The sequence below is a fragment of the Elephantulus edwardii genome, unplaced genomic scaffold (assembly GCF_000299155.1).
Source record: "Elephantulus edwardii isolate Elephantulus edwardi_28Jun2011 unplaced genomic scaffold, EleEdw1.0 scaffold00118, whole genome shotgun sequence".
Classification (NCBI taxonomy): Eukaryota; Metazoa; Chordata; class Mammalia; order Macroscelidea; family Macroscelididae; genus Elephantulus; species Elephantulus edwardii.
This window is the reverse complement of record NW_006399868.1, coordinates 3,627,517-3,642,917: the sequence shown is the minus strand read 5'-3', so window position 1 is coordinate 3,642,917 and position 15,401 is coordinate 3,627,517. Positions and strand designations below refer to the sequence as shown.

The 15,401-nt window shown below is 46.0% G+C and overlaps 1 protein-coding gene across 1 annotated transcript in view; it reads left to right on the top strand.

Moving 5' to 3' along the window:
* KDSR (3-ketodihydrosphingosine reductase) overlaps positions 1-1,339 on the top strand; it is a 28,440-nt gene extending 27,101 nt beyond the window's left edge. Inside the window, exon 10 of the mRNA XM_006892730.1 lies at positions 1,220-1,339. Coding sequence (XP_006892792.1) covers positions 1,220-1,339 — 120 coding nt within the window. The remainder of the gene's footprint in view (positions 1-1,219) is intronic.
* The last annotated feature ends 14,062 nt before the right edge of the window (positions 1,340-15,401 follow it).

The window sequence follows — 15,401 nt, the reverse complement described above, 5'->3', positions numbered from 1 at the left end:
GGGATCATTCGCCATCCGGGGTCTGACTTTTGAGCTCAGAACAAAATTCTTTAGGCAAAAAAAGCCTTTTTTTGTAGCTTGTTTATTTGGAAGGTAGGAATGGCTCTTTCCTTGCTGTCCTAACTTTAAAATGACTACTTTGTCCTTTTCCTAATTTGAATTTCTTGATCGAAGCAATCTTTGATTGGGGCGGGTGCGGCAGCACTGTGTTGACATATCCGATTACTCACATGGAGGAGTTTCTGTTAGACTTGGGCATGCCGTGAGGCGTGTCTGAGAGACTCTTTACCAAAAGATCATTTCCAAAAATTCTTCACCTCAACAAAGCGTTATTTGTTGCTGCTGTGTGCTGTCTAATTGACTCTTAATGACTCTCATATACCACCCTCACGATCTTCACCATGCTCAAGTCCATTGCTGTAGTCCCTGTGTTCACCTTTTTCAGGGTCTTCCTCTTGCTCATGTCCCTCACCTTGTAAACACAAAGTCCTTTTGCAGAGACTGACCCCTCCCAAGAACATGCCCAACGCGTAGAATACAAAGTCTTGCTGTCCTTGCCTTTGTGGAGAGCATTCTGATTGCACTTTTTCCGAGTCATTTTTATTTGTTCTTTTGCTAGTTCACAGGATATTCAGTACTCCTCACCAATGCCACAATTCAGAGGCATCAATTATTCAGTCTTCCTTATTCCTTGTCCAACTTTCAGATAAATAGGAAGCAAGTGAAAATACCATGGGTTGTGTCGGGTGCACCTTAGTCTTTATGCTGACATCCTTGCTGCTTAGTATTTTAAAGAGGTCCTTGATAGCAGATTTACCTAATGCAATACATGGTTTATTTTGATACACAAAATATAATAAACATATTTTCTAAAGGGGGTTTTTTGTTTGGGTTTTTGTTTTGTTTTGTTTTTTTGTGTGTGAGATCTAGTAGCATGTTGAGAGTTGTACTGCAGCCCAAAGACAGATGGTTCGAATCCACCAGCTGTTGTGGAGAAAGATAGACAGTCGCCTTCAGGGTGATTTCTATTCCCTGTAAACGCACTGGAGAGTCAGCTGAGAGTTGGTTCCAACTCGGTGGGCAATGGAGATAGAGAAAGACTATTGGAGAAAAGCTAAAAAAAGAGTAGGGGAGACCTGTTAGTGGAGACGCGTACCCTGAGGCCCAGAGTGGACTGTCCGGAGCCTCTGCCTGAGCTTGAGTCTTACCTGTCTTGCAGGTGGTGACCATGGGCCTCTTCCGCATAATCGCCTTGTTCTACCTGGGCAGCTTCGACAGCATCATCCGGCGCTGCATGATGCAGAGAGCAAAGGCCAAGGTGGCCGACAAGACGGCCTGACCCACATCCCTCAGCAAAGGACCACTTCTCAGTGACGTGGACAGCCAGCTAGGGACAGGCGCAGTTTCCATCTGCGGGCCTTGCCGACTGTATCTGGATGCGGGAGACAGGACCAATCTTCCTCAGAAACGGGGCTGCATGTGCAGGATGTGAGCTTGGCTCTAGAAGACATTAATACTATGCAAACACAGGCCGGGTGGCCACTGGCTCTCGGGGCCCCTAGGCAGCGAGGTGGTGGGCTGGGGACAGTAGTGTGTAATCAGGGCAGAGGGCAGCAGCTCAGGGCGAGGAGGGAGATGCTTTTGTATTTATTCTCATTCTTTCCTGACGTGATTGGGTCCAGCAGTGTGTTTGCCGACACATCAAGGGTGGGGAGGGCTTCTCGAACCTTCCGTGAGAGGCAATCCAAGGGTTCCCAGGCACCCCCATCCCTTCTTCCCAGATCAATGTCCTTTATTCAGGATGAGCTTGACCAGAGAGTCAGAGCGTTTGGGGATGCCCCCGACACCGTGTCCCCCACACGACCATCCTTGCGGCTGCTGCCGGACGTTGGTCTTCCTCTCTCTGTGTGATCCCACAAAGCCTTGGGGGATAGGAGAGCGGAAGCCGAGGAAGGCAGGGTGGTGGAGTTCAATAGAGAAACATTTTCCAAGAGGAAAAACAGTGCTTGCCTGTCTTCCTTAGACACGAATGCGTGGGGAACTTTTCATTTTCATTCCTGGGAGAGGCAGCCTTCTCAACTGTTTTCTAAAGAGAAATAAAACCTTAGAAGCTTAAAAGTTTACAATTTCCTCAAAATCCATGATGACCTGAAGTTCGCTGGCCCACGAGCGTGTCATCTTCTTATGTCGTCCTTTCCCTTTCTGGTTCTGCTCAGCCTGCTGTGATATTTTTGTACAAAAAAAGAAAGGAAAAGCTAAATTTTTTTGACTTTTTAAATGAATTAATTAAAACAGCTGAAAAACTGTAAAAAACGGCATGCAGTTTTTGTCATAGCATCTGCTTAGCTTTCAGGAAAGGCCAGAAATGGTGGGTGGAGGTACGTGCCATTGAGGCACTTCCAGAGACTGAATACCTAACAGTGGAGCACGGTCCGGCACTGGGCTATGCTAGGGACCACCACCCCGGGACCGCTGCCCTGCCACCAGAGCTCACTGGTCCACCCGCTGTGCGTTCCATTCTGTCAAGGGCTTTCCTCTTTATTGTCAGACTTACGTTTTACTGAATATGATGTCCTTCTCCAGGGTCTGCCCCCACCCCCCCCAGTAACATATCCAACATGTATGTGAGATGAAGTTCTCACCTGTCACATTCCACGCACCGGTAATTACCATTGCATCCTGATTGCAGGTTTGACCAATTTGGGGACTGGAGATGCTGCTTAAAAAAAATAAAAATTAAAAAGTCTCGATTTCTCATCTTTGGTATTAGTGACTTGTGCACACACTTGAGTTCTTGCACGTGAACTGGTCTTCCGTGTACACGTGTAGGTATCATCCTGCCAGTGACAGCACTGTGTCTCCGAATTGGCCTTGACATGTTCTCTTTGGCGGTGAATGCAGTGCCGTTCCTCTTTGCTTGTCATCCCTGCAGCATAGAGCAAGAGATCGTCCAGCACAGACCGCCATCACCAGTTCACGGCAGCTCCCGATCATTCTTCTTCATCTGATAACGTCCCCGTTTCCTGGATTTCATACTTGTGCATTCTGTGTTCTAATTACTGAGGGGTTTAGCAGCTCTTCTCATTTTGAATTGTTTCACAGCAACAAGCGAAGGCTCTCAAAGCTCTCATCTATCTTTATAGCCAATATCTGCCTTGAGAAGTCGGCTCTTCCTGCCATATTCCAAGTACTTCCAACCTGAGACGCTCGTCTTCAGCCCTGGATCAGTGTTGGACTGCTAGTCCGTGGGTTTTCACTGGTCAGTTACTATTTATTGAAGCAGATCACCAAATCTTTCTTCGTAGTGGGTCTTCCTTGGAATCTCTGCTGTATCATGGTGAGTATTTGGAATGGCATGACTCAGGCTGCAGCATCACAGCAATGTGCAGACCACCACAGGACGCCCAGTGGTCGGTGAGGGGCATAAGCCAAAGATGGTAGACTTAAATTTTACTCAATGAAAAAAGATAAAGCAAGGCCGACTTTGAATAGAAAATGATCTTATTTTTAAAATAGAACAAGAACCCCGCTCCTTTACCGCTCTGTCGGGCTCAGCAGACATTATCCTCGCTCCACTCGTTCAGGAACGAGCTCATCACTCTTAACGGTAGCCCTGGGACGCCCTGTGCTGCCCCAGAGCCTGTTCCAGATCCTGTGACCACATCTGTTAAAGGTATTCACAGTGTGTTGAGTTTCAGCCAAGACTACCTACTTCATCCTATTCATTATTGTGTTGAAGAGTCGACACCAACTCATAGCTGACCCAAAACCAAGTTTTCACAGCTAGTAAATCACACGAGAACTGATAGCTTCTTTCTGCAAAGCAGCTGGTGGATTCAAACCACTTCCTTTTGGATCAGCAGTACAGTTCTTTACCACTAAGCCACCAGAACCCTCTGTTCATTGTAAGCATCCTGATTTAAGGAGGTGGTTATGTGCCATCGAGGCAGAACTGACATGTAGTTGACCCTCCACGTTTTCCGAGGCAGTAAATCGCACCAGAGGAGAGGGTCCGTCTCTCCCCTGTGAACTCACACGCCTTTGGGTGGGCAGAACAGCTCCTTACCATGAGGCCACCAGAGAGCTAGCTCCCTTTATTTGCATAAATTTGCAGCACCTCCCTTTATTTGCATAAATTGTAGAATCTTCCAGTTCACCTTGATGAAAAAAGACCTCTGCTTTTGAAGGAACTTTTTTGTAAAAACAACATATTTAACGGCTCTGTAGGGTTTTCACAGCTGTATCCTTCTGGATTGGATCTCTAGGCCTGTCCTCCACGGAGTAGTGTATTTTACACTGATCAATGGAGAAGAAACAGATACAGGTTGAGTGAAACGGCCTTGCTAGTGTTGACGGGCAGCTAACTCATGATTTCATGAGTGTTCCAGATTTACACAGTGCTAGTTCACAAGCTGTGGTGCCCTAGTGGACTACTGAGTTATACATTGATCTACTAACCAAAAGACCATGAGTTGGACTCCACCAGCAGCTCTTTGGGAGAAGGACGGGCCTCTTGGAAAGATGGGCAGCCTTGGAATGCCAGTGGAGGATCTGCAGAGACTTGACTGAGTTCACTAATTATGTTGAGTCACAGAGAACAGATGCAGCAATAGAATAATGGTTGTATTCTTCATCTACCCAAAGCAGTTCCATTCAGATACAGAATTTGCTCAATCTTAGGCTTTCCTCAATATTTCCTCCAATTTGGGGCAGTTTCTGCTGGTCTATATTAAGGTCTAGTCCAAGATAATATCTAGTTATTTTCATGTCCATTCTTCAGGGTTTCCCAGAGAAAACGGGGTCCTCAGACACCTGAGCCAATTTCAGGGGTCCCTTTTATTGTGAGATTTGACTCCTCACGCAGCTAGCTGAAGTGCAGAGTAAGAGCAAAATTGTAGAGAGGTATTGGTATTTGTAGTGTCAGGAAAGGAGCGTCCCCATCAAGAGATGTCACAGGCCTGGAAAGTTTGGGACTAAGTTGGGAATTTGGTGTTCTTGTCGATTGGGTGGCAAAATCTGCCTGAGATTGATACCGGCTGACGGTTTCTCTGTCCTGGTTCGTATGGCTGTGCATTAAGTTCACTGGAAGAAACCTGAGAGAGTTTAAACATAGGATGTTGCTCCAGACTCTAGGAGGTATTTTATAATACTTAGCATGTGAAAATGTAGAATTCAAAAGCCTGCAGGGTTTTGATAAAAACCCAAAACAGCAATGAAAAAGCTAAACCCAAACCTCATTGCCATCGAGTCAGAACAGGCTCCTAACAGGGTTCCTCTTTTTTTAAATCATGAGAAGTTTTGTTTTCCGTGTTGGAGTGTTTTGATTTTCTTTTTCTCTCAGTCCAATAATTTGTACAGTTGAAAACAGGAGGTTACAACTAGCTTCAGGGCGCCCTGCATTAACACATGCCTTCAGCTTGACATCTTTGCCTGGAGCTACTCAAACGTAAGAACAACCCTGGTGCTAGAGTAGTAGTAATATATCAGGCTGCAAACTGAAAGTTTATCAGTTTGAATCTACTTGATGCTCCTAGAGATGAAGAAGAGTGGTCTCACATAAAGATTTACAGCCTCAGAAAGACAGGGAAGGGTCACTGTAAGGCAGCGTCAGCCGGGTGGCGGTTGGTGTAGTGGGAGTACACCGATTCTTTTAAAATGTATTTTGGTATCACAATAACAATCCCATACATTTGCATAGAATAGAATGTATTTCAAATAATATGATCATACTTGGATATTAATCTTGGAGAACTGTTTAAAAATATTTGTATGATTGCACTCTTTAGTTTAGCAGTTCACATCAACTTAAACAATTCTTTTCCAGTGCCATCATCATCCTCTTTTTTGGATTACATCATCAACAGCTTTAACTTCATTACGTCATGTTCTAATTTAAACATGTGTTACTCACCTGGTAGCCTGTTCCAAAGAGCCGTATCTCTCAGGTTTAAGGTGCTTCTTTCTGATTTCCTTTAGTTCTTGGAAGTTCAACTTTTAACAAATACCTAACGACCATAAACTCTCTGCTCTGGGACAAAATGGTTCAGTTTGTGGTTTGGTGCAAAGGAAACATACTTTGAAAAAAGATAACAGTGACTCGATTTTCCACTTAACGTAATATTTCTAAGGATACTTTTGAATTGATTCATGTTCACTTGACTCTGGATACCTGTTAGAATTTGTATTTGCTACTTTGGAAAGGAATTTTCATATCTGGTTTCATGTTTCATATCACAGTAGAAAATAAACAGGGGAAGAGCTTTATGGATTTACAAACGTCTTTATTGGGATTGTGTGTTCTTTTAAAAACATGTAAGCAAAGCACAAACCTTCTGTGATGAAATCCTGAATTTGCATTGCAAACAGTTGATAAAACCTGACTTTTATGGTTTCATTAGGAAATAATGTCTTCAGGGTCAATATTCGATGTTCAGAGCTCTTGTTTCCAATGTCTTGTTTCTGCCACTCTGACATGTATGACATTTGTAGAAGGAGAACGAAATGGATTTAGTGGAACTTCTTATGTACCCCCCACGTCTGTCTTGGAAGAAATGCAACCAGGGTGTTCCTGAGAGTCAAGGAGGGAGAAACTTCATCTCCTCTCCTTCGGACATGTTGTCAGGAGGTCAGTCCTTGGAAAAGGGCATCATGGTTGGAGAGGTGGAGGATCAGAGAGAGACAGAGCTCCTTAGCACGATGGATTAATATAGGGACTGTAACAGCGGGCTCGATCATATTAGAGGCAGTGAGAACGACGCGGAAGAGGGCAAGGTTCAGACCTGTTGTTCACAGAGTAACCATGACTTGTAGTTGAATCAAAGGCACCTAACAACAATGCAGTCACTTTCTACAGAAATAAATCGATCCAGTACAGCCCCCTCGATGTTCAGGCAGCCAAGTCTGTCGCGTGCAGGAGCAGCTACAGAGATTGCAGTGGAAGAGCTCTCGAGATCTCTTAAAGTAGAAAAATCAGGGTCACATTGAGTAATGGGGGTTTTTTGGTTTGTTTTCTTACACAAGTAAAATATGTGCTGCAATCCTGAAGGCACGAGGTTCGTGTCCACCAGCTGCCCCATGGGAGAAGGATGGGCAGTCTCCTCCCATGAGATTAACTGCCTCTGAAAACCCACAGAAGGTCAGCTCTGCATCAGTTCCCACTCGATGGTCCACAGCCACAACAGGTACCTGCTGTTTCCACTTCACCTGTGGTTAAGCTGGTGGCTACTTTATTTTTCCTAATATTATTATTATTATTGTTGTTGTTGTTGTTGTTGTTGTTATGTACTGTCGAGTTGTTTGTGACTCATAGCGACCCTGTGCACAACAGCCCTAAACCCTGCTCTATCCTGCGCCAACCGCACTGCCTCTGACACACCCATCCCGATTACCCCAGTCACCGAATCAATCCATCTCATAGAGGGTCTTCCCCTCCTGCGCTGTCTTTCCACCCTCCCAAGCATGATGTCCCTCTCCAAGGACCCGTCCCTCCTGGCAACATGTCCAAAGTATGTCAGACGAAGCCCCAGAATCCTTGCCTCCAAGGAGTAGCTTGGTTTAATCCTCTCCAAGATGAATCTGTTTGTTTTCCTGGCAGTCCATGGTACATGAAAGCTTACAAAGCATATTTATTTTTTTAATCAATCGCATATCCATGTTTTGTTTTATACTATTAATTGCAGTATCCACTGTGTCTGATGATCCACTTTTTCCCTCCACCCAACTTAGTGGGAAAAGAAGGCATGATGCTGGGAAAGGTGAAGGTCAGAGGAAAAGGAGACCTTCAGGAGCCAGGCTGACACGCATCTAACGACAAGCACAAGTGGCAGCGGTCATAACGATGGCACAGGAGAGGCCAAGTCTCAGCTCTGTTGTTGTCCAGACTCTGTGGTAGGAGTCACACTTCACTCAACAGCGCTTGACAACATCAGTGCTTCTGTGATATTTTTTAAATTTTATTATTTTTTATGTGTGTACCATCAAATCAGATCTGACTGGTACAGGAAGAGATTGCCCCTCCTTCTGTAGCAAGCATCTGGTGGATTTGAACTGTGTACCTCTGGGATTGCAGTGCAGCTTCTGTGATATTTTTTCTCAGATGTTCAAGAAGGAAAAAACAGTGGCTTAGTGCCCCTGCACTCTATACCCACCACTACCCTTCATTCAATGAACATTTTTTTTGAGCTGCAAGTGTGAGTTTGAGGAGACCTGGTGACACAGTGTTTAAACATTTCTCTCCTAACCAAAATACTGGTGGTTTGAATCCGCTAGCTAATTACGGCATAGAAGAAAGATGTGGCTGTCTGCTTCTGTACAGAGTAAGACATTGCCCATTGCCACATAGTCAATTAGGATTCATAGTGACATGGCAAGACAGAGCACATCAGTCCTCCTGTGGGAGTCCCAAGATGGTCATCCTTAAGGAGATAGACTGGCACCATCCTTCTTCCTCTGAGCGGCTGGTGGGTTCACAGCTGGCCTTTCAGTTAGAATTTTAAATGCTTAACCACAATGCCACCAAGGCCCTGAAGCTGAGTCTGGTATTGACCTAGGTGCTGGGGGTTCAGATCAACACAAAACAATCTGTTGCCTGCTTCTGTGCCTGGAGTTTCAGTGCAAAGAGGATTCCCAAATCTAAGCCCTCACCCTCAAGTCCACCGTGGCTTGTGGGGTCCTTCCCCTCAGTTTCCATGGCTGTCCACGTTAACAGGCGGATCACCGCTTCTTCCTCTCAAGGAGTGCCTGGCAGATTTGAACTGCTGACCTTTCATTAGCAGCCCCCCAAAGTAAAGTGTTTGAAAACTATTAAGAACTATACGTAAGTTCCTATCCTTAGTTTTGTTTTGCTTCCCCCACCCCCCGCCACTTTAAACATTAAGTCATTTATTTGGGAGGGAAATTTGCCACAGGTGACTTGCCTTCGTCTTCCTTTATAAGGCCAATGTCAACATTCCCGCTCACTATTAAACGGGTCCCACAGAATGACTTGCCTGTAGTTTGTTGTTGAGTTTAAATATTTGCTGTGAAGTCATTCTCCACATTTTCTGAGGTTTATGACCCACCATAAATTGGTCAGGTGGGTTTCTAAGTTTAACCAAAGTTTATTATTGGTTTAGATTTGGTAAAAATGTCCCCTGATTGTGACAAGAATGGCTTGAGGTCACGTTTATAGCAGGGGACAATCTCGAGGACATAGAAGAGTTGAAGATAGTGTTCTTAGGTCTTAGAGAGTGTTTCAACTCTCCCCCTGCCCCCAGTAGTAGCTTGGCATGTTCTTCTACCTAGTCTTAGCTTGGAAGCTCTACTGAGACCCATTCACCTTGGGGGACCTTGCTGGTGTTTAAAATAACAATGGCCAAGCTCTCTGCATCACAGCAGCATGGAAGCCAGCACACTGACACACTGGCGTTTTTTATTGACTGTCCAAAGGCATTCAACTCTGTGGATCATAGTAACTTACGGATAACATGGCAAAGAGTGGGAATTCCAGAGCAACTGTGCTCGCATGGAACCCGTATAGACACCAAGGTATAATTGGTCAGACTGGACAAAGTACACAGTCTGGTGTAAAACGAGGAGAGGTGTGCCGTCCTCTCCCTGTACCTGTTCATCTGTATGCTGCGCAAATAATTGGGGAAGCCAAAAAAAAAAATATGAAATAAAGCCCAGCATTAAGATTGGAGGGAGGCTCATTAACAACCTGCCATATGCCAATGGCACAGTCTTGCTGGCTGAAGGTGAAGAGGACTTGACGTACTTAAAGATGAAGGATTACACTACAACATACAGAAAACAAGTCCTCACAACTGGGCCAAGAAGCATCATCTCGATAAACGGAGAAAAGGTTGAAGTTGTCAAAGATTTCCTTTTTACTTGAATCCACGGTCAACACTCATGGAAGCAGCAGTTAAGAAAGTTAATAATTTCTTGCATTGGCAAATCTTGCTGAAAAGGTTTCTTTGAAGTGTTGAAAAGCAAAGACAGCACCTTGAGGTTTAAGTGCATCTTCCCCAAGCTATGAGATTTTGTGAAATGTTTCATATGCCTGTGAAAGTCGGACAATGAATAAGGAAGACAGGAGAAAAACTGATGCCTTTTGAATTACAGTTTTGGCAAAGAATTTTAACTGTTCCAAAAACTACCAGAAGAATGAGTAAATATGTTTTGGAAGAGTTCAGTCAAAATGTTCCTTACAAGTGACAATAATAAGAGTTCATTTTACCTACTTTGGACAAGTCATCAGGAGGGACTCGTTCCTAGGAAAGACACACCACTTGGAAATTGGAAGGTGTGTGAAAGAGAGAAAGCACTTTCAGGTGAATTGACACAGCAGTCAGAACAATGAACTCAACACAGCCATGTCCACGAGGCTGGCGTAGGACTGGGGAGAGTTTAATTTTGTTGTATGGAGTCACCGTGGGCTAGGGGACAACTCAAAGGACCTCACAACAACAGCAACAACATAACACGTTCACCTATAATGTACTGAAATCTTTTGTCTGGTGGTTAAAACTCACTCATTCCCATTAAGTTGAAACCAACTGATAGCTGACACCTCCCTCCCCCGCCGGGTTTCCATGTTAATTGCAGGGTTGGGAGGATATTGTCCATCTTTCTCTCTTGGAGCTGCTGGTGGATTTGAACTATCTACCAGTGAGGTTTGGCCTTTGGGTTAGTCCCTATGGACTAGACCACCAGAGCTCTCTGGTGAACAGTATGACGCTGTTCCCATAAGAGATTATCATGTATAAACCAAACCAGAAGCCACTGCTTCTGAGTGGACTCGAGGCAAGTATTATAGAGCCCCTGTGTGGTGTTTTCTTGGCTACAATCACTATGGAAGCCAATCCCAGGCCTTTATTCCTCAATGCTGTTGTGTGAGCTAGAACCTTCAGCTTTAGGCTTGTATCCAGCACAAACATTCATGTTACCTAGAAGGTGTACAGAACACAAGACACTTAAAATTGGCTGTCTTTTCAGGGCTTCTTTACGCCTGTGACGTCATTCCTACCTCCCACCCCGCACCCCCCAGTAGTTAACTTTTCATTTATAGACATTGTATTAACAGTTTGGTTTTATGCTCTCTTGGTAGCTTGCTTTTTCCATTTGACAAAATCACTGTTTGGGTGACACATTAAATTTTTAACTTTTTGAATCTGATCTGTTGGTTAGCTTTTCACTTTCAATCCTGGTCGGTCTTCATTTAAAAGAAAAAGACTGCATGTGTGAGGAGACCTCCTACACACCTAGATTAAATATTAGCTTGTCCTAGTTAGATTAATACGCTGCTTGAATTTAATAGTCTTAGGGTGCATGTGTGCTGGGGAGAATGAAAAGAACTTTCTCAGCTGTCGCATTAAACATCAGCCAGTAGGTGGCGAAAAATGGCAATAGAAACCTTCTCATTTGGCAGGTGGGACGTTAAAAAAAGGAAAACACCAGCCTTCAGACCCCTCTTCTGATCTCTCCCCTCCCTGGGCATCCTGCTTTATTCTCTTCCTGGGATACCTTTCACTTGGAGCCCAGACAGGCAAAGCTAGACAAAGGGCTGGCCGTTGGCTCTCGGCAGCCAAGGCGGTCTGGGGGAGGGCATCCATTTGGGAGATTCCCAGTGGTCTCAGGATCTGGAAGTCCAGTCCAGGACACTACCTCACTATTACCCAAAGATACGCAATCGTTTCACAGCGTTTTCCCGGAATCCTCTCCACTCTTTTAAACAGGTTCCAATAAGCAGAGAATCTGAAAGGAAGAATGGTTTTCGTCTTCAGATGGAACGGGCAAACAGATTGCCCGCAGGTAAAGGTAGTGAGCCCTGTGTCTCAGTCTATAGGGAATTGCTCTGCTAACCTTAAAGCTGTGTCTTTGCCGCTTCAAATCCACCAGTTACTCCCCAGAAGAAAGATGGGCAATCTCCTCACGTGTGGTTTACAGCCTCAGGAAACCCGAGGAAGGATCAGCAATGAGGTGAGTTAAAGGCAGACCTGCCTGGAGGGATGTTTGATAAGAGCCAGGTGGCCACTTGGGAAGTTACTCCATGAACCGTGAGAACAAGGAAGCGTCTCTTCCCCTGAGGAGAGGGGCTCCTTACCTGCCCCTCACAGCGTCCACTCCCTTTCCTAGCTTCTCTTCTTTCCTGTCCCAGAACCTGGGTCTCAGGATTGAATCTTTTGACTCCTTTTCTGAGGTTAATAAGAGGTTCTGAAAATTCCACATGGGCTTGTTTAAACCGTTGTTTTTGCAGCCAGCTGTCTTCAGCTCAGATCCGACTGATGATGCACTCGGACATGTGGAAGGACACCCCACCTGGTCCTGCACCATTTCCTTGAGAGCTGGTGGCCATGCACTTGTGGTCTATAGGATTTTCTCTCACTGGCCCATCGTCAGGCTTTCTTGTTGGTTTGGAAGTGCTACAGAGACCCGCTCAGCATCGTAGCAATGCACAGCCCCACGTAAGAGGTCTACCAGGGAGTTACCACCACCTCCTTTTAAACCTTAATGCTGTGGAATGAGCATGTTGTTGTTGTTAGGCGCTATCCAGTTGAGTACGATTCACAGCGACTCTATCAACAACAGATTGAATCCTGCACCATCCTCATCGTCTCTGACATCCTGAGCCCATCGCTGCAGTCTGTGTCAATCCATCTGGTTGAGGATCTTCCTTTCCTTTACTGACCTATCTTTCCCAGCACAATGTTCTTCCTTTTCCAAGCAACATGCTCAAAGTAAGTGAAACAAAATTTTGTAATCGTTGCATCCAAGATGCACCCTGGCTGTACTCCCTCCAACACATATCTATTCATTTATTTCTATGAGAACTTACAGTCAAGGTCAATTGCCCAATGTCCATTTCAGACCAGGACAAAGAGGACATTGTCACAGCTTTCAGAAAGGAGAAGCCTTGTCAGTCTGCTGTACTGAGATTGTGGGTTGCTGTGATACTGAAAGCTATTCCACTGGTGTGTCAAATGCCACAAGGGTTACCTACAGTGGATACAGCTGAGGAGAACTCCCAGATTGACCTGTTGAGTTGGAGAAGAGCACCAAACATCCCATAGACAGCCAAAAGAATAAACAAGTATGTCTTGGAGAAGGTTCAGCCAGATTGCTCTTTGGAGGCAAAAATGATGAGGTTTTGCCTCATATACTTCCAGCATGTTGCTAGGAAGAGGGCTGTTCCTTGGAGAGGGAAATGATGCTAAGAAAGGTGAAGGGACAGCAAAGGAGAGGAAGACCCTCAACCAGGTGGATTAGTACGGTGACTGCCGCAAAGGGCTCTTGTGTGTCAGGAAGTGTGAGGATGGCACAGGATAGGACAGGGTTCAGATCTGTTGTTGATAGGGTCGCTCTGGGTCATACTTGACTCAACAGCACCTAACAACAACAATCAGAAAGGAGAAGCAGCTTTAGTTCCCCCTTACCTTGGTAAGTAGTTGATAAAGGCTCCCATTGCTATATGTGACATATTTGTGACATGCGTTGGTGAACTGGGGATGATGAACAAAGAAGTGACCAGAGAATTGGGCTTCCTTGTTTTGCAGAGGAACACACTTTTGTTGTTGCATGAGGACCGAGACATGCTATCCAAGATGGATTCCGGACATACCTGTATACTTGTCCGGTGCACAAATAGAAACATTTGTCATGTTTCTGTGACCAGTCCCGTCCCTATATATTTGTGTTTGAACCCTATTAAGTAAGCTGGTAAACAGAGTTTTTTTTTCCTTGTTGCTTTATTTGTCAGACTGTCAGAGATAAAAATAGTTAAACATGTGCAACTTGTTTGTTCTCTCCTTGTTTTGCCCAGGGGCTATTCATGCTGGAGAACTCAGAACTGGTGTGTGTGTGTGCTGGTGGCACAGTGGGTAAGCGCTCAGCTGCCAATGGTGGTCAAAGCTCCCTGTGGCTTTTCTCCTGGGAGAACAAACCTTGCTCACCTGCTCCTGTAACAAGAATTAAAACCTGTTGCTGTGAAGTTCATTTCGACAGAGCAAAGGTGCCCCTTTAGGTTCCATGGAGGCAAATCTTTACGGAAGCTCACTCCCACAGCTTTCTGAAGGAGTGGTTTTGAACCAGTGAACTTCTGGTTAGTTAAGAGTGCCACCAGGGCTCCCTCCAGTAAAGAAGGTTGCTTAGGCAAGCCTGCGAGGCAATGCTACTCTGTCATTTAGGGCCTCTGTGAGCTGGGACTGTGCTGGAATGCACTGAATGGGACCCGATAATGACAACATACAGAAAGGGGGAGAAAGAGAGCAAGGGAGCCATGATGGCACAGTTGTTAATCGGCTGCTAAGTCAAGAGCTTGAACCCACAAATGAAGAAAGATGTGGCAGTCTACCTCCATGAAGATTATAGTCTTGCAACTTTAGGGTGTATTTGGCTATCTCTCCCCTCCAAGGGCAGCTGGGGGATTCGAACCACCTGTCTTTGGGTTGGCAGCACAACTCCTGGGTTGGGTTTTGGACGCCCATACAGTACGCACTCATGGCGCCCCCATGTCAGAGCCCACTGTGGTCTGCAGGGATTTCAAGGCTGTGGTCGTTCAGAAGTAGATGCCAAGTCTTTCTTCAGAGGTGCCCCAGGGTGCACTCAAACTGACAACCTTTAGAAGAGCAGGTGTTTGCGCTGACATACAGCTACATCATTTGAGAACACGACTCGGCCCACTGACTGCCTGACAGAGGTGGAGACGTCTCCAAACTCAGGGGTCTCAGGTCCACATCGTGGGTCTGAAATTGCCACGTGACTGTCCACAGCATCAAGCCTTCACCCCGCGCCCAGACTGCATAGGACAGAGAAATGGCACTGGCGAGACTTGAGAGCCTTCACTCTGCCTTTGCTGGCTCTTTGAGCTTTAGGTTGAGCTTTGGGCATAGGTGGTGCTTCCGGTGTGTGTGTCTTGTGTGTGTGTGTGTGTGTGTGTGTGTTGCTTCAGGTTGAACGGGGCAGTGTTGTGTGTATGTGCGTGTGTGTGTGTTGTGCGTATGTATGTGGACATGTGTGCGTGTGTATAAAGTATTGCATGTAATGGATCGCAAGCATATGTATTACATGTATGTATGTGTGTGTGCACGCGCACGTGTTTGTGGTAAGGACACTGAGGAGGCAACTTGAAAGTAAACGGGCCGCTCTGGGTTCCTTTGCTAAAAATAGATGCCTAACGCGCGCGGTCGGCTGAGCGGCGGGCAGCGCGAGGCGTCCGTTGGGTCAGCCCGGCCTGGCTCACCGCGCCGAGCGCGCGCACAGACACACTCGCGGCGCCGGGGCGGGAGCGAGTCCCCACGCCTCTCCAGGCTCGTTTTCATGGCGCAGCACGGGCGCCTCTCGAGCTCAGCCGCCGGCCGGGCCGCGAGCGAGCGATCCCGGCCGGAGCTCCGCCCGCGGACGCGAGCGCCGCCGCCGAGGCC